The 14,266-nt window shown below is 51.6% G+C and overlaps 2 protein-coding genes; both read right to left on the reverse strand.

Annotated features, from left to right (window-relative positions):
- Positions 1-976: 976 nt before the first annotated feature.
- Positions 977-4,599, reverse strand: CHC_T00008930001 (NAD(P) transhydrogenase). XM_005719107.1 is given in 2 exon segments: positions 977-1,407; positions 1,408-4,599. 1 exon segment carries the CDS (start codon positions 4,597-4,599, stop codon positions 1,408-1,410), a length of 3,192 nt encoding a protein of 1,063 aa, XP_005719164.1. The 3' UTR covers positions 977-1,407.
- A 7,147-nt stretch (positions 4,600-11,746) lies between these two features.
- On the reverse strand, positions 11,747-11,920 carry CHC_T00000183001 (hypothetical protein). Its single transcript, XM_005719108.1, has one exon. The coding sequence runs from the start codon at positions 11,918-11,920 to the stop codon at positions 11,747-11,749; it is 174 nt and encodes a 57-aa protein (XP_005719165.1).
- Between the last annotated feature and the right edge of the window lie 2,346 nt (positions 11,921-14,266).

Here is a 14,266-nt window from a genome sequence, read left to right on the forward strand (position 1 = left end):
ATCTGTCTGGCAAGAGGCAGAATCTGCAAATCCACGTTAATGTTTACTTGAGAGGCAAGGGCCGCAGCAACAACATACTGGCGTTGAAGTGTTGCATGATGAAAAACAGTCGATGCCCACTTTTATGTCCAGATGATTCCAGTGTGCAGCCTCTGGGACGTTGGCATGCCGCTCGCGTAGATTATCAAACGAGACACTAGCACACGGCTAGGGGCTTGCGCTTTCGTTTCCCCTTTATTGCGTCGCAGGAGTGAGTGAGATTGAGTTTTCCCACTCTCCACAAGCCGTTGTTTGCCCTGCGGTCTGGTTTAGCGTTGACAATGTATGAGCACTCCTGGGAGGGGCACTGTATACGCAGGCGCCCTGAGTCTGAGTTTTTCACCTTGTGAGATCGGCCCACGGTGGCGCACAGGGTTAAGGATGCCATCAAGATGCTGTGCTTGTCAGGGAACGTGCTCCCTTTGATCAAACTCATTCCGACGACGCCCTCTTCACATCTTCATCATTATAGCGCTCCTAAGAAAAGGGGCTCATAAAAAAGTGAAAAGGGGCTCATAAAAAGTGGTAGGTAACAAAAATTCTCTATTATTTATCTGCGTTAATCATTGGTCGCCTCACTAATCTATGACGTGGACAATGACAATCTCCAATCTCTTGAGAGACTCAAGCAGCACGTTTTAGCTCAAACGGCAGGCCAACACGGGGCCCTCAAAGTGCTTATATAGTTTTCTTTTGCCTATGAAGCAGTGCATTCCTCATTTCTAAGGGCGTCCAACACATTACTTGGATGTGCGCTTGTCCAACTACCTTGTCACTTTTGGTCCTGAGAAGGTAGACTATCATTTCGCATATGTTCAAAGAGAGTTGTCCTGCATGTGTGATATGTAAGCCTCTCTTTTCTGTTCTTAGTTTTTTAGAAAAAGGGCAGGTCTGAGATGTGAGCACCTCTCGCCAGTATCAACAGAAATAACCCGGCCTCACTGGAACAAACCTGCCACTTTACAGAAAGGTTTTCGTCAAAAGATCGAGACAAGGTTTGTAAAGTGCATACCATAAAGACGCAACCAGACGCTATGGTGGCGCAATGATACGGACCCTTGTAAGAGATATTCCTCTAGAGCAGAGAACACATGGGAACGTCGGGAAAGGCTATCCAGAACAGTCAGAAGGCTAAATCTTGCGACCACCTACAGAAGGAAAGATGTTATTCCGCTTCTGTAAACAATACTTGCTCCACCGTCCCATCCGTTCGTGAAAAGCACGCGCAACAACCAAAGCAGCGATATCTCTACGTTGGCGAACCGCTTTACATATCTCGGGCATTCAAACCACAAACGCATTCCCGTATGCTGCTTTCGGTACCACAGTTTCAATGCCTCCATCTACTGCAAACATCACGTGATTGGATTAGGAAAAAGACTCATTAACCTTCGTCTTCAAAGCTTCGCAAGAGCTCTTGGCGTCTGCCAAGAGAAGGGCCGAATTCGGTTCAAAAAACAATGGGTTGTCTGCACCGGCGTACCCTGCCGCCAACGATCTCTTCAGAATGTACACTTGCTTGGCATTCCATACTGGAATCACAGGCATCCCGTACAAGACACTGTCGGGGTCCTCAGCCGCGAGGCTTACGGTGTCGTTCGCACCTATAACCAGGGCGACGTCTGTATCACCGAGTGTGTCAGCAACTTCATCCATCTCGTGCACAATGTCATACGGAACTCCCGCCTCTGCCAAAAGGACGTTGAGCTGCCCGGGCATGCGGCCAGCGACCGGATGAATGGCAAACTGGACATCAATGTTCCCCTTCTCGCGCAACGTCTTCACCATATCTGCAATGGCGTACTGCGCATTTGCCACTGCCAAGCCGTATCCAGGTACAATGGTGATACGCTTCGCCATAGTAAGCGCGTCTGCAACCGTTGGTACGTCGACTTCTTGATGCTCTAGCACCGGTCCGTCACCGGCATCCTTCTTCTTCGTGGTAGTGCCGTAACCTCCGAGAATGACATTAGTTAGACTTCTGTTCATAGCCTGGCACATGATGTAGCTGAGGATACCCCCTGACGAGGCGATAAGCGCTCCAACGACAGTGAGAAGATCGTTATTGAGAAGGAAACCTTCGCAAACAAGTGCTACTCCACTGTACGAATTCAAGAGTGTAATGACCACGGGCATATCGGCACCGCCAATACTGGCCGTCATGTGTGCTCCCATCACTCCAGCCATCGCTGTCGAGCCGGCAATGCAAGCAATGCCGAGGGTGGGATTACCAGAGGCAAGGAAGGCCAGTCCTGCAATAGCATTACCAGCAGCGAGGCCGGCGTTGATGGTGTTTTTGCTCGGAAGGTCAAGAGGTGCTGATTTCAAAATTCCATGCAATTTGCCAAAAGCTGTGGCAGACCCAGTCAACGTTACTGCTCCAACAAACGTGGCGAGGTAGAGGGACGTTTTGTGGACGAGGTCAAGGTGCGACGGGTCTGCTGTCGCGAGGAATGAAGCTGCAGACGTTGTGACTGCTGCAAGACCGACCAAGCTGTGGAAAGCGGCGACCATTTGCGGAAGTTCCGTGATCTTCATGTTCTTAGCAATAAAGTTACCAGCAGCTGCTCCAACACCCAAGGTACCAAGCATTTGGCACAAGAGAGGAATTGTAGTTGGTGCAGCAGCGAGAGCGGTTGCAACTCCTCCCGTAACACCCATCATTCCAAGAGTGGTTCCCAGTCTAGCAGTCTTCTGCTGAGCAAGGCATGCAATGGATCCAATGCATGCGGTGGAAGAGGCGAGGTAGGCCAGGTTTGCCATTTCACTCGCCCCCAATGTAATGCCCGCAATGGAACCTACTGCCAAAGCTGCGGTCGGATACTTGAAGACATCGTTATGCTCTTCCGGATCGCCTGGTCTCTTGAACATGTCCAGCATTCGTTGCGTCACGGTAAAACCACCACCAATGTTCACTGCTGAAGCAAGAACGGCAGAGGCGGCAAGTGCCGTAGCAGTGGAATCCGGCAAGAAGCCTCCACCCATACATATGAGTCCACCAACGGCCGTCAGTCCAGAAATCGCATTCGTGACACTCATAAGCGGAGAATGCAGGGCTGGGGCAACTCCCCAGACAGTCTGGTATCCACAAACACTGGCAAGACCAAACTTGGCAAGCATGGAAGACGTGGCCGGATTAGGGGAGAGCACACCGAGGGCCAGAGCACCACCTACGGCCCCGGTCGTGGCCATTGCCTTGCTCATAGCGGCTTGTCGAGGATCGACGACAACTTCTGGAACCACAGGCTTCACGGCAGATGCTTTCGGTGGGGGCGGGGGCGGGAGGGGGGGCGCTGGCCACATGTTCTTTCCAGACTCTGTCACAAGAGCGCCTCGCACGGCTTGATCTTCATGGTCGATGAGGAACTCACCCTTGACCTTCGTGGTTTGAGGTCCCATTGAGAGAAGGAACTTGGTGATGTTGTTGGAGTACAATGAGGAACTTTGCGCCGCGAGACGAGAGGGAAGATCTGTATATCCGATGCACGAGACACCATTTGGTGAACGCCATATTTCTCCTGGGACTGTGGTTTCGACGTTGCCTCCAGCCTCAGCTGCCAAATCGACGGTAACACTTCCAGGTTTCATAGATTCGACCATGTCTTTTGTGATGAGCACAGGTGCCTTCTTTCCAGGGATAAGGGCAGTGGAAATGATGATATCAATGTCCTTTGCCTGCTGTCTAAAGAGTTCCAACTGGGCTTCCTGATATTCCTTTGACATCTCCTTCGCGTAGCCTCCGGCACCGTCGCCGCTTTCCTTGATATCGACCTTCAAGAATTCTGCGCCCAAAGACTTTGCCTGTTCTTCAACAGCAGCCCTGGTATCGAAAACGCGGACAATGGCTCCCATATTCTTGGCAGTGCCAACAGCGCTGAGTCCCGCGACACCTCCTCCGATAACGAGAACCTTTGCCGGAGGGATCTTTCCGGCAGCAGTAATCTGACCAGTGAAAAACCTGCCGAAGACATTGGCAGCCTCGATGACAGCGCGATACCCCGCGATATTGGCCATGGAACTAAGCGTGTCAAACGCCTGGGCACGGGATAGAGTCCTCGGGATCTGGTCCATCGCAAGCGTAGTGACGCCCCGTTCACGCAGGGCCTCTACAAGGCCTTCATTGACAGCCGGCTGGATATGCGAGACCAGGACGGCGCGGTCCTTAAGCTTATCCACGAGATGATTTGGCGGGGGTCGAACGGCAAGCACGATATCGGCGTTGAGGGCGTCATTGCGCTCGACGAGCTTAGCGCCCGCGGCCTTGTACGCGGCGTCCGAGAACTCTGACGGGGCGCCCGCGCCGGCCTCGACCAAGACGGCGCCGAGGCCGGCCTTGCGCAGCGTGGCGACGCCCGCGGGGGTGAGGGCGACGCGGGCCTCGGAGGCGAGGGTCTCCTTAGCGACGCCGACGGAGAGGTTCGCGTACGGGATGGAGGCGGAGATGGCCTTCTCCGGGGCGGCAGGTTTCGCCGTGGGCTTGGCATTGGCCGCGCAGAAGCGGCGCGACGGCAGGCGGACCGGCGTCCGGAGAAGGCGCAGGAAGCGCGCGCCGGACGACATGCCGGGGGGTCTGCAAGGACTAGCGCCGCACACCCATGCACTGCGGGAGGCGAGGGCGACCGGCGGGAGGAAGGCGGCGGCGGGATGGGGGGGATCGGGCGGATGAGGGGCGGGAGGGGCGGGAGGGGGGGGAGGGGAAGTGTAGGAGATGGAGGGATTCTGGTGCATGGAGAAAGTGTGATAAGCGATTCGAACGCGGGGGTGAACGAAGAGTGTGGCTTCGCTTCGACTTGTTAAGGCAAGGATTAATCCCCCCTCGAGCTCCACGTCTCTCGAGGCTTGCTGGCCCGGCCGGCAGGCCGATGGTGGATGTGCTCTGCTGGATGCGCCAATCACAGCCGATCATTAATTTGCAATGCCAACCGGGGAGGACACGTGCAACTTTGGACCAATAGGCCCTCGGCCTGCACAACGAACTGTAAGGAATCTCGACGGTGGCAACCTGGAAGTAGCCTATGAGAAAACTCAGGTAGCTGAGGTCGCAACGCCACGTGAGCGGAGAAAGGGCGCCCGGCCCTCAGCAATCTCGCCACTGCTGCCTGAAGGCCTGAAGATTCACCTTTGCTGGAGATGAGGCGAGATGGCTCCTACAGTACCAAGGGTACAGTATTCTCTCTTCAGTGTCCCCAGCCCCGCCTTATTTTTTTGGCCTTTCCAGCCTCATCACTGATGAGGCTGGAAAGGCAAAAAAAAAAAGGGCCATTTGCGGATCTTGGGGTGACAGGTGCGGCTTTTGATGCCCTTGGGGAGGTGAAGTTCTAGCCCTGGGGGTGTTTTGGGGGCGACTACCCCAATTGAGGTGGCATTGAAGGGTGACGTTCCTCATTCATCCAATTCCGAGGGTGACGTCGCCCTAAGAAAACGACATGTTGAAACATGCCGATCTTTGTCTGTGTCTATAGGGCGACATTGGATCGTTTTCTGAGATTGATGTGATTTCAGTTGGAAATATAGGGTGACTTCATATGCGAAACACCGGCAACTTCTACCCACTCTATCTACATACAATTACATACAGTATTTTCCGTATTTTCCATACCACGGAAGCATGTTTACCTAGTGTTTTCATCCCCATAAAGCTGTCTCAGTGCACAATCAGTGACAGTATGCGTCTCAGAACGACAAAGAGAGCAAGTATACTTCCTCTTTGATGGCGCAGGTCCGTTCTCATACCAGCTCTTCTTACGTTTTCCCGCGTTTTTCACTGGCCTCCCACGAGGAGGAGGGATAGCTTTGGGAATTCTTAAGTTCTGACCAAAAGCTACTATCCGTTTCGCTTGTTTGATAACTTTGTCGACAGAGTATTGCGCCGGCATTGAGTAACACAAGCTGTAGTAATTCTCTTTCCATGCTTTCGTCAAATGTCGTCGCGCAACGTGCTTATACAAATTATTAGATCCGTACTTCTCACATATGACAGCCGTTCCGTGATAGCAAGGAAAACTGGAACCATCTCGTGAATGCATGCAGCATGAAGGGGGCGTGTTTGGCTCTGAACGCATGACTACATGCCTCAAACGCGTTCCGTCCACCACGCTTCGTACCGTCGCCTCCATTTGCCCCGTTCCCTCTACAAACCTAACAGACTCCTTATAAACTCTTGATCTCTGAATGAGTAGCGCAAGACGTTGTTCAATGTGAGGTGGTACGGGACTCTTGCAGTTCATTTCAGTTGCTTGCCGCTTCAAAAAGGCAGTTCGCTGTGTCGACACAACTTTCTCCAGCATCTTTTGAGGCTCCACTGTCCTGATGTGGTTTCGCAGGGCGGCGGACATACCACTTTCAGCTCCTTGAGATGTCGTGATTAGATCTTGCAACATCGAGCATGCTCTGTACAGCTCACTGTCATCAAACCTATTAAGGTAATCTGACATCTTCATCGGGAAGTCTTTTTTGGCTTGAATAACCTCATCCCTGCTTGGGTTTCGAAGCGCTTTATCGTACATGCGCACACCAACAACCTTTCCCGCACCCAGTGCTGTAGCGAGATTTTTTCGGACATGCAGTGGGTCCAGGAACAACTTCGCGTGCTGCATGCACCGCTTGTACGCTGAGTCGATAGATTTCTCCTGGTCGACAATTGTCGTCCTCGTAGGTACATCAAACCCTGGGATATCCGCGGCGGCAGCAAAAACTTTCTCCCATGTGTCCATTCCCTCAGCTCCCACGAAATGGGCGAACACCAAGGGGCAGAGTTGATGGTTAGTGTCGTATCCGAACACTTCAAATGTGGTTCCGTAAGAACGGCGGCCCAAACCCTCGCAATGAGCGGCATCCGCTGCGCATGTCATCCTGCCCTTTCTACAGAAAGCTTCTGCAACCATCGGGACGAAGAGGAACCCGCCATAATATTTACCCTCATCCGCAATATCCGAGACGTCCACATCCTCTACATTAAACCCGGATTGTAGGGATCTTAGTTTTTCAGAGTATGAAAGTTTTTGCTGTTGTTTGTATATGAATCGTGCAGCCTTGATGCGCTGCGCCTTCATTTCCGTACCGGACAAGATGAAAATGTCCACCCTGTGCCCCAATTCCCTCAACAGATCAGAGTATCCTTCCAGGGCAGCCATGTCAACGGCTCGAGCAGCTGAGATGTATCTGTTCAGCTCGCGCCTCACAGCGCGAATGTGTGAGTTTGCTGGTTGTCGACGGTAAATTGACTTCGCCCTTAAAATGGACGCTAGGACGCTAGTGGGCATGTCATGGTTCAAGGCGAACTCATCACGAAGCGCCCGTGCGGTCTGCTCAGCGGTATACGCCGGTCTAATTTGACAGGACTTTCTGTCGACTGACTGCCCATAGCACTGGTTTTCGTGCTCTTGGAACCGATTCAACTTCCACAATCCCGATTTCGGTTGCCGATTAAAAGTGAGAGTTGCGGCACAATGCTTTCGTCGACAGTCCATACGCACCATTTCGAAGTTTTTCACCACATTCACTCCCTCCGGCACACCCAAATTCGCAGTATATGCTCGAATGAGCTGCTCGCAGCGCCATCTTCCGGAAAGCTGAATCCCAACCTCAGGGGTATACGGGACGCATCGCCGGGGAACCCACGTCATCTCTGCTACTCTATCCGCCGCTATTTCCGCCATTGCCTTCCGCTGACTTCTCTTTTTTGAAGCTCTCTTTTGTTCCGCTCGCCGTTTCTTCTGTTCGTCTTCAGACAAAGTTCTGAGGTCAACTGGCAACACCCTTTCAGCCGCAGCTGCTGCATCACAAGCTTCTCCATTGCTGCTGGTGTCTTCAGGCGTGACGGCTATGTACGCTCCGAAATCAAAGTCATCGTCGTCAATACATTCCGGGCGAGGGGAACGAGAGGAATCTGCTTCATCTTCCATCGAACTTTCTTCTTCGGCATCAACATCCTCATCGTCCTCTTCCTCATCCGAGTTCATCCCGTCACCTCCCTCTCTATCCCAATCATCGTCGGGCGCCCCAACGAACTCCGCTTCCTCACCATCTGGGCCGTGACCCATTTTAGATTCAAACTCTCTACCCAGGACATCGGTCATAAAATCGGTTCCGTCAAACGAAGATGTATGGATCCTGGGGGAATTATTCCGAGCCCCTCCTTGGCTCCTTGATTCATGACGATCCCTTCGTTCCCTCCTCTGCCTCTCTTCTCGTTTCCGCGCCTCATTATCCATACGTGCTCGTTCCTGATAAGACATTCTCTTCTCTCTGCGCTCCCTAGCCATCCGTTCCCGCCTTTGCGTAATCGTCTCAGGCTTTTCCACCTGACATATGTCTTCGTCTTCCGTTTCCCATTCTTGTCTCATTTCCTTCTCCCTCCGCTGATGTCCCCATTCACTTTCCGCTGAGCCTTTTCTTTCCCTCTCTTCCTCCAATGCCTGCTCTTTTTCTCTCTCCGCTTCCTCCCTCTTCGCACGTACTCTCTCCTCCTCTAGCCCCTGCTCCCTTTTACGTCTCAACTCCTGAGCTCTTTCTTCTTGCATCCTTTCTTCACGATTGCGACGCCCCTCCCTCTTTTCCCTTTCTTCACTTTTTTCCGTTTCTTTGCTCCTATCCTCGCCTTTTTCCGCTTGAGAAGACATTTCCTCCTCCTCAGCCATGACCTTTCTTCGAATATTCTCCCTTTCCTCCCTTAACATGAGTTCGAGTAGTTTCTCCTTCGAGGTTGGAATGAGTGTAAAAAGTAGTGTTGCGGGAACCAAATTTGAAGCATCTTCCCCGTTTTCCATCTCATCAAAACGAATGTCTCTCTCAGCTTGTTCTTTTGCGCGAGTGAGCTTTTGCAAAGCTTTATTCGCGGAGGAGCGATCCGACACACATCTGTCCGGATGAACAAGAAAAGAGAGCTTCTTGAAACGCTTTTGTATATTGCGCAAAGTGGGCTCGTCACTTTCGTCCGCCCTATCTCCGGGATGAGCGCAACAAAAGACGTCAATTACGGGCGTTTCGTTGATTATGATTGTCCCAAAGTGATGCAGGGCCTTTCTGGCGTCTGGCGGAAAAGATCGCATTATCCCGCCAAAATATGGCAGAGAAAAAGGGGAAAGAACAGAGGGTGACAGTGAAAAGCGAGCTGCGGTGCGAGGGATACTTCCGGAGGATGGATTTTTGTGGGGTGACTCCCGGAGAAAGTGGTCGAGGCGCAGGCCGAGGCGCAGGATATTTGACAAGAATATCTGCGCTGCGGACGCCCTACAAATGAGACACTCATGCCGGCCAGAAACACTGTTTCTGGAGGACCAGTAGTTTCATACGAATTGCTCAATTTTTGCAGATAATGAGCCATACATGCCATTTGTGCAATGTCCGAGTGTTTACCAGAGCTTTGAGGCCCACATTTACGTCACATATCCGACACGCCCCGTGCCAGCGCCCGCCGCCCATCGCCGCGCCCCCGCGCCTCCGCCCACCGCGTGCGACGAATCTTTTTGGATGTTGAAGCCGAGCCTCTGAAAGTCCCTGATAGAATTGGCATTGTCACTACTAGTGGCAGGTCGTGGCTCGTTCCCTTGTTTGACATTCAAATCCAGTATATCTTCCTGGCAGCTGTCAGCGGCGCTCTTCTTGCCACCCTCTTCTTTCTCCATCAGAACATTTCCTCAATGCTTGTCAACAAACCAGAGAATAAGCTCAAACAAGGACCAGGTTACTACTTGGACTTGGTCGTTGTCAGTATCATCATCGTTGTACAGTCAGTCTTCGGTATGCCTTGGACACATGCTGCGTTGCCTCACTCTCCTTTGCACGCTCGCCAGCTTGCTGATGTCGAAGAGTATGAGCAACAAGGCAGAAGATATGAAGGCGTCATCAAGGCCAGAGAAACCAGGATCATCGGTTTTGTCACTCACATTTTCATTGGCTTGAGCATTCTCGCAAAGGATGCTTTGGGATTGATCCCTGATCCCACTATCCGTCCTATATGGTTTTTTCTTGTTCCTTGGCTTTGGCACTCTTGATGGTATCGCGTTCTGGGACAGAATCTTGCTACTCTTCACGCAGTCCGAAAAGTACCCACCAAACCATTATGTTCGAAGAGTGAAGATCTCAAGAATCCACCTCTACACCTTTGTTCAGGTTCTGTTGCTCGTTCTGCTGTGGTTTGTCAAATCTAATTTCTATTTAGGAGATACCGTGTTCAACACTGGTCTGCTGTTTCCGTTCATCATCGCCTTGTTCATTCCGATACGGTTGTATATCCTCCCCCGCATCTTCACCCCTGCAGAATTACATGCCCTGAGCATGGAGGAAGAGGAAAATGTCTCAGATTCCGGTATCACTTGTTAAAATCTATACTTTCTCCATGTAGAATAATTTATTCCAAACACGTTTTGCAATGTTTCGAAACTTGCAGATATTAGTCTTCGTAGGGGAGGGTGCCGCACTTATTCATATATCTTCCATCCAGCTCAAGGGTGTGTCCGTGACTTAGAAGTGTGACCGGCGAACGACATTTTCGAATTGTGCGTGTTCTTCACCCCGATATTTCAGTTGCTGTCATTCTCATGTTGCCAAAGGTGCATCTGAATGCAATGAAATGTATTCTTCTGGTCGAGCCTTGATATGGCTGTAGAAAAACTTGGACAAACATAACTTGACTAGGACCTTTGATGAAAGTCCAGGCCGTGGAATGCGATGTTCCTATTATTGTGGATGGCCCTCAAGCCACGTATCGAAGGGGTAAGTCTACTGCCTCGTCGCGGTCAATACACTTGCACAGCATTACTCAGCACAGTCCTTGTACTCCTGCATCCATAGTCTTGACAGGGGGTTCGTGTGATATGAAGGCTTCGACTTCAATTATCTTTTTGCCCTTGCGAGAGAAATGGGCAGCCGCCTCATTAGAGCACTCTCCTGCGAAGCAACAAAGACATTGTCCATGACAAAGAGCGTTTCATGCCATATTGACTTCTTCACAATCTAACTGTCTGTGCCATTGACCGTCATTTTGAGTTGCCGTGGTCACTTTCAGACAGTCTTTTCGATCCCTAACGGTGCAATAGCAACACGAGAAATGCAACAGATAGGCAGGCCGCATGTGGACGCGTCTTGGTTCTGACATGCTGCGAACTCTGAGGGCGTTGGGGCATCACCGGTGAAGCGAAAACGGGTGACAGAGAAAAATAGTAACTCACATTTGGCAACGGCCTTGAGCAGCCCTAACCGGCAGGACTCCTTCATTACCGTCGCCGAATGAAAGGTAACGATTTTGCACCAACAGTCCATCTGGACAAAAATGAGCTCTGGATAGCTCATTTTTGCTCGAGGCCAAGGACTCGGTGTCAAACCCGGTGAGACTGACCTCAAGAGAAACCCGCGTTTTCTATTGACGCGATGCGGTCTTCTCCTTTGGGAGATCTACTGAACGCAACAGTTCATAGGAGGCGTCTGGACCCGTACTGCCCACCAAGAGAAAGTAGCAGCTAGTGCATGTCGCTTTTTCGTTGTTGTTGTACACTAGTTTGGAGAGCTGCTCCGTAGCACGCTGATTTTTGAGATGAGAAAACCCAAAGTTTACAGGGATACATGTTTTGTCACCCGTCCTATCTACTAGTACAAGTAGTCTCAATTTCACTGAAGCTCTCCCAACTTTTGTAGTGAAGCGGTGGAATGGAGGGTATGAGGGGAAGAAGGGGTAGCGAATGGGTTGTTTGGACCGAGAAGTGAAAGCTCAAAACCTCCAACGATTACCGCAATGTACGCATGACACAAAGGTCTTTAATGGTTCATCTGCGGACCGGGTCTGCATCTGGTAATAAGTACATTTTCTGTGCTTGCATTTTCCGCACTTGAACATATCAGTACTTGCCTCTTGCTTGCTAAACGGCATCGCATCTCTGGTCATCTTAGCACGAAATTCCTCCCGATTCTTTCGTAGCTCATGATGAGGGCGCAGGCGTCCGTTTCGCCGAGAATTCCTTCACAAATGACAGGGGCGTTGTGGTGTTGGTCAATACAACTGCAACAGCGCTTGATCACATGAGCAATGTCCCAGTCGATGGGAGTGGTGGCCTACCAGTAGGTGACGGTACCGGGGTACGCGACGCCGCCACAACGCTGACAAACAGTGACGGCCTCGGTGATGCGGATGGTTCACACTCAGTAGAGACTTCACGAAGTCGCCGGCCGTCGAAGACCCAGGTACGGACCCCCCATCTCAAATCAACAGCTTTATACACACGTGCAAATTCATCCCTCCGTTTATAGCGCATATCCCCTTCTTTCTACGATTTCCATTTCTCCGCCACACGCCCTGTTCCAGGTCCACCACTCTCATGTCCCCTTCCATCTCTTCTGCAACTCCTCCTTCTTCGCCGTGAGCAGCTCCCTCCTCGCGACGGTAGCAACCCGTTCGGCAACGCGGTCCTTCCCCGCTTCCTCCGCCTGGCCGACCCTTCTCTCCCTCTCTTCCAACTTGCGCACCCACGCATGTAGCCTCCCCTGCTCGACGCCCGAGTACTTCAAGCTGGCGAAGAAGGAGCGGGAGGGGCGGGGGATGAACACGAGCAGCGTGAGGGCTTCTTGGAATTGACAGGGACTTTAACTAGCTCCCTCACTTCAGCCACGCGCAAATGTTTTGCTTCATCTCCGCCAAGGAGACGAAGCACATCTTCGGTTAATGCGAACGGATACCTTGAAGCGCTATCATGGACAATACCACGGTTGCAGTCCAGCGCAACGCAATGATCTACAATTCCGTGTTCCACTATTCGGACTATCCACACGCCTTGATTATGGTGCGCAAGCCACTTGAAAGGATTTGCATGGAACGCCTTCTTCACAGCTTTAGGAACTCGGCGCACTGATAGTTGAGCGGGAATTTGGTGAACCAGAGAAAAGAGTTGCTTGAGTGTTTTGATCTTCATCGGATGCTTCCGAAGGTACTTGTCGACGCTTGTTCCTCCTGTGGTACCATATAGCGCACAAGTGCCGTTGGACAGCGCAGCCGACACGCATGAATCGTCGTTGCTGCGCACGAGGTTCGGGCCATACTGGTGCACCTCAAACCTTCTTGATCCAGTGATTTGTCCGCGTGCCCCAATACCACCGATGAGTATCGGTACACCGCGATGGGCCATCATCCACGCATACAGTCGACGGAACATCTCTTGCAAAAACTTTTTCTTGCGCGGCAAGTCGTTTGTACCATCATCTATCGCGTTTAATAGAGCCTGCATCGTGTGAAGGGATAGTGTAATCGAATTGGCATCGATAGGCCAGAAACTTTCGTCACCGCCTGTCAATCTGGCGGCAGCGTACAAAACGCCGTCTTGCATTTTGTGGCCGCTTGCTCCTTGTCGGCCATCACCAATCATTACCCTGTCAATCGCCCAGCTCATGGTGTCCAAGAATACTAGGAATGTTGCACCTCCCCGGAGATCTGCACAAACTTCCGTTCTTAATGGACACGCGTGAGATGGGCGCCGGGCTCTTTGGTGCGGGTTCCGGGTCACTTGGAGACGCGGCCGTGGTGCACCGTGCTAGAGGCAGGGTGAGCAAGGCGATGAAGAAGACGGGTGAGGGCATTGCGGCGAGATGTGCAGGGGGGGAGCTAGGGAACGTAGACGCCGAAAAATGCCGGGTTCAGAAGGCAGAACGTACGCCGCGTGACCGCGCGTCACCGTATGCCACTGTGGTGGGCACTGGGCGGCCTCTATAGCCACACTATATTGTTTTAGTTTTGAGAGCGCTTTATCCAGCGCGAAACCGTGCGTTGGCGTGCTTTTATAGGGGTGACATTAAAACAATCATGCATTTCTAGGGCGACTTTTCTAACATTTAGGTCTCTGCCGAAATGCCACGATGGTATACGTTTTTATGGGGTGACATCCCCGAATATGAGTTTGTCGGAGGTGACTTTACGATCGTTTTTCTGTCACCCTAGAAAACGTGCATTGTCACCCCCTGAAAAGGACAGCATGGACCAAAATCACCCTACTAGCAAAGCACTTTTTAGTAGTGTCGCCCTATAAAAACCCCCACCGCTTTGAAATCGCCCCACGTACATTTCACTTTGGCCGGGTGTCGCCCCAAAATCCACACTTTGACCCTTAAATTAATGTTTTCCAAATATGGATTTTTTTAAATGGGGCTCGGGGTTAAGTAGTTTAGTGCTGTGTGCTGTAATTGTTTATTGTACACTGTCATTATGCCTTAGCTTCTCACGGATACCTCAACTTCAGCTCCACGT

This window comes from Chondrus crispus, genomic scaffold, assembly GCF_000350225.1.
Source record: "Chondrus crispus Stackhouse genomic scaffold, scaffold_461, whole genome shotgun sequence".
In the NCBI taxonomy this organism is placed as follows: domain Eukaryota; phylum Rhodophyta; class Florideophyceae; order Gigartinales; family Gigartinaceae; genus Chondrus; species Chondrus crispus.

Excerpts from the sequence above, each read along its gene's own strand:
- CHC_T00008930001 (XM_005719107.1), bottom strand. The coding sequence starts at position 4,599 with ATGTCGTCCGGCGCGCGCTTCCTGCGCCTTCTCCGGACGCCGGTCCGC.
- CHC_T00000183001 (XM_005719108.1), bottom strand. The coding sequence starts at position 11,920 with ATGACCAGAGATGCGATGCCGTTTAGCAAGCAAGAGGCAAGTACTGAT.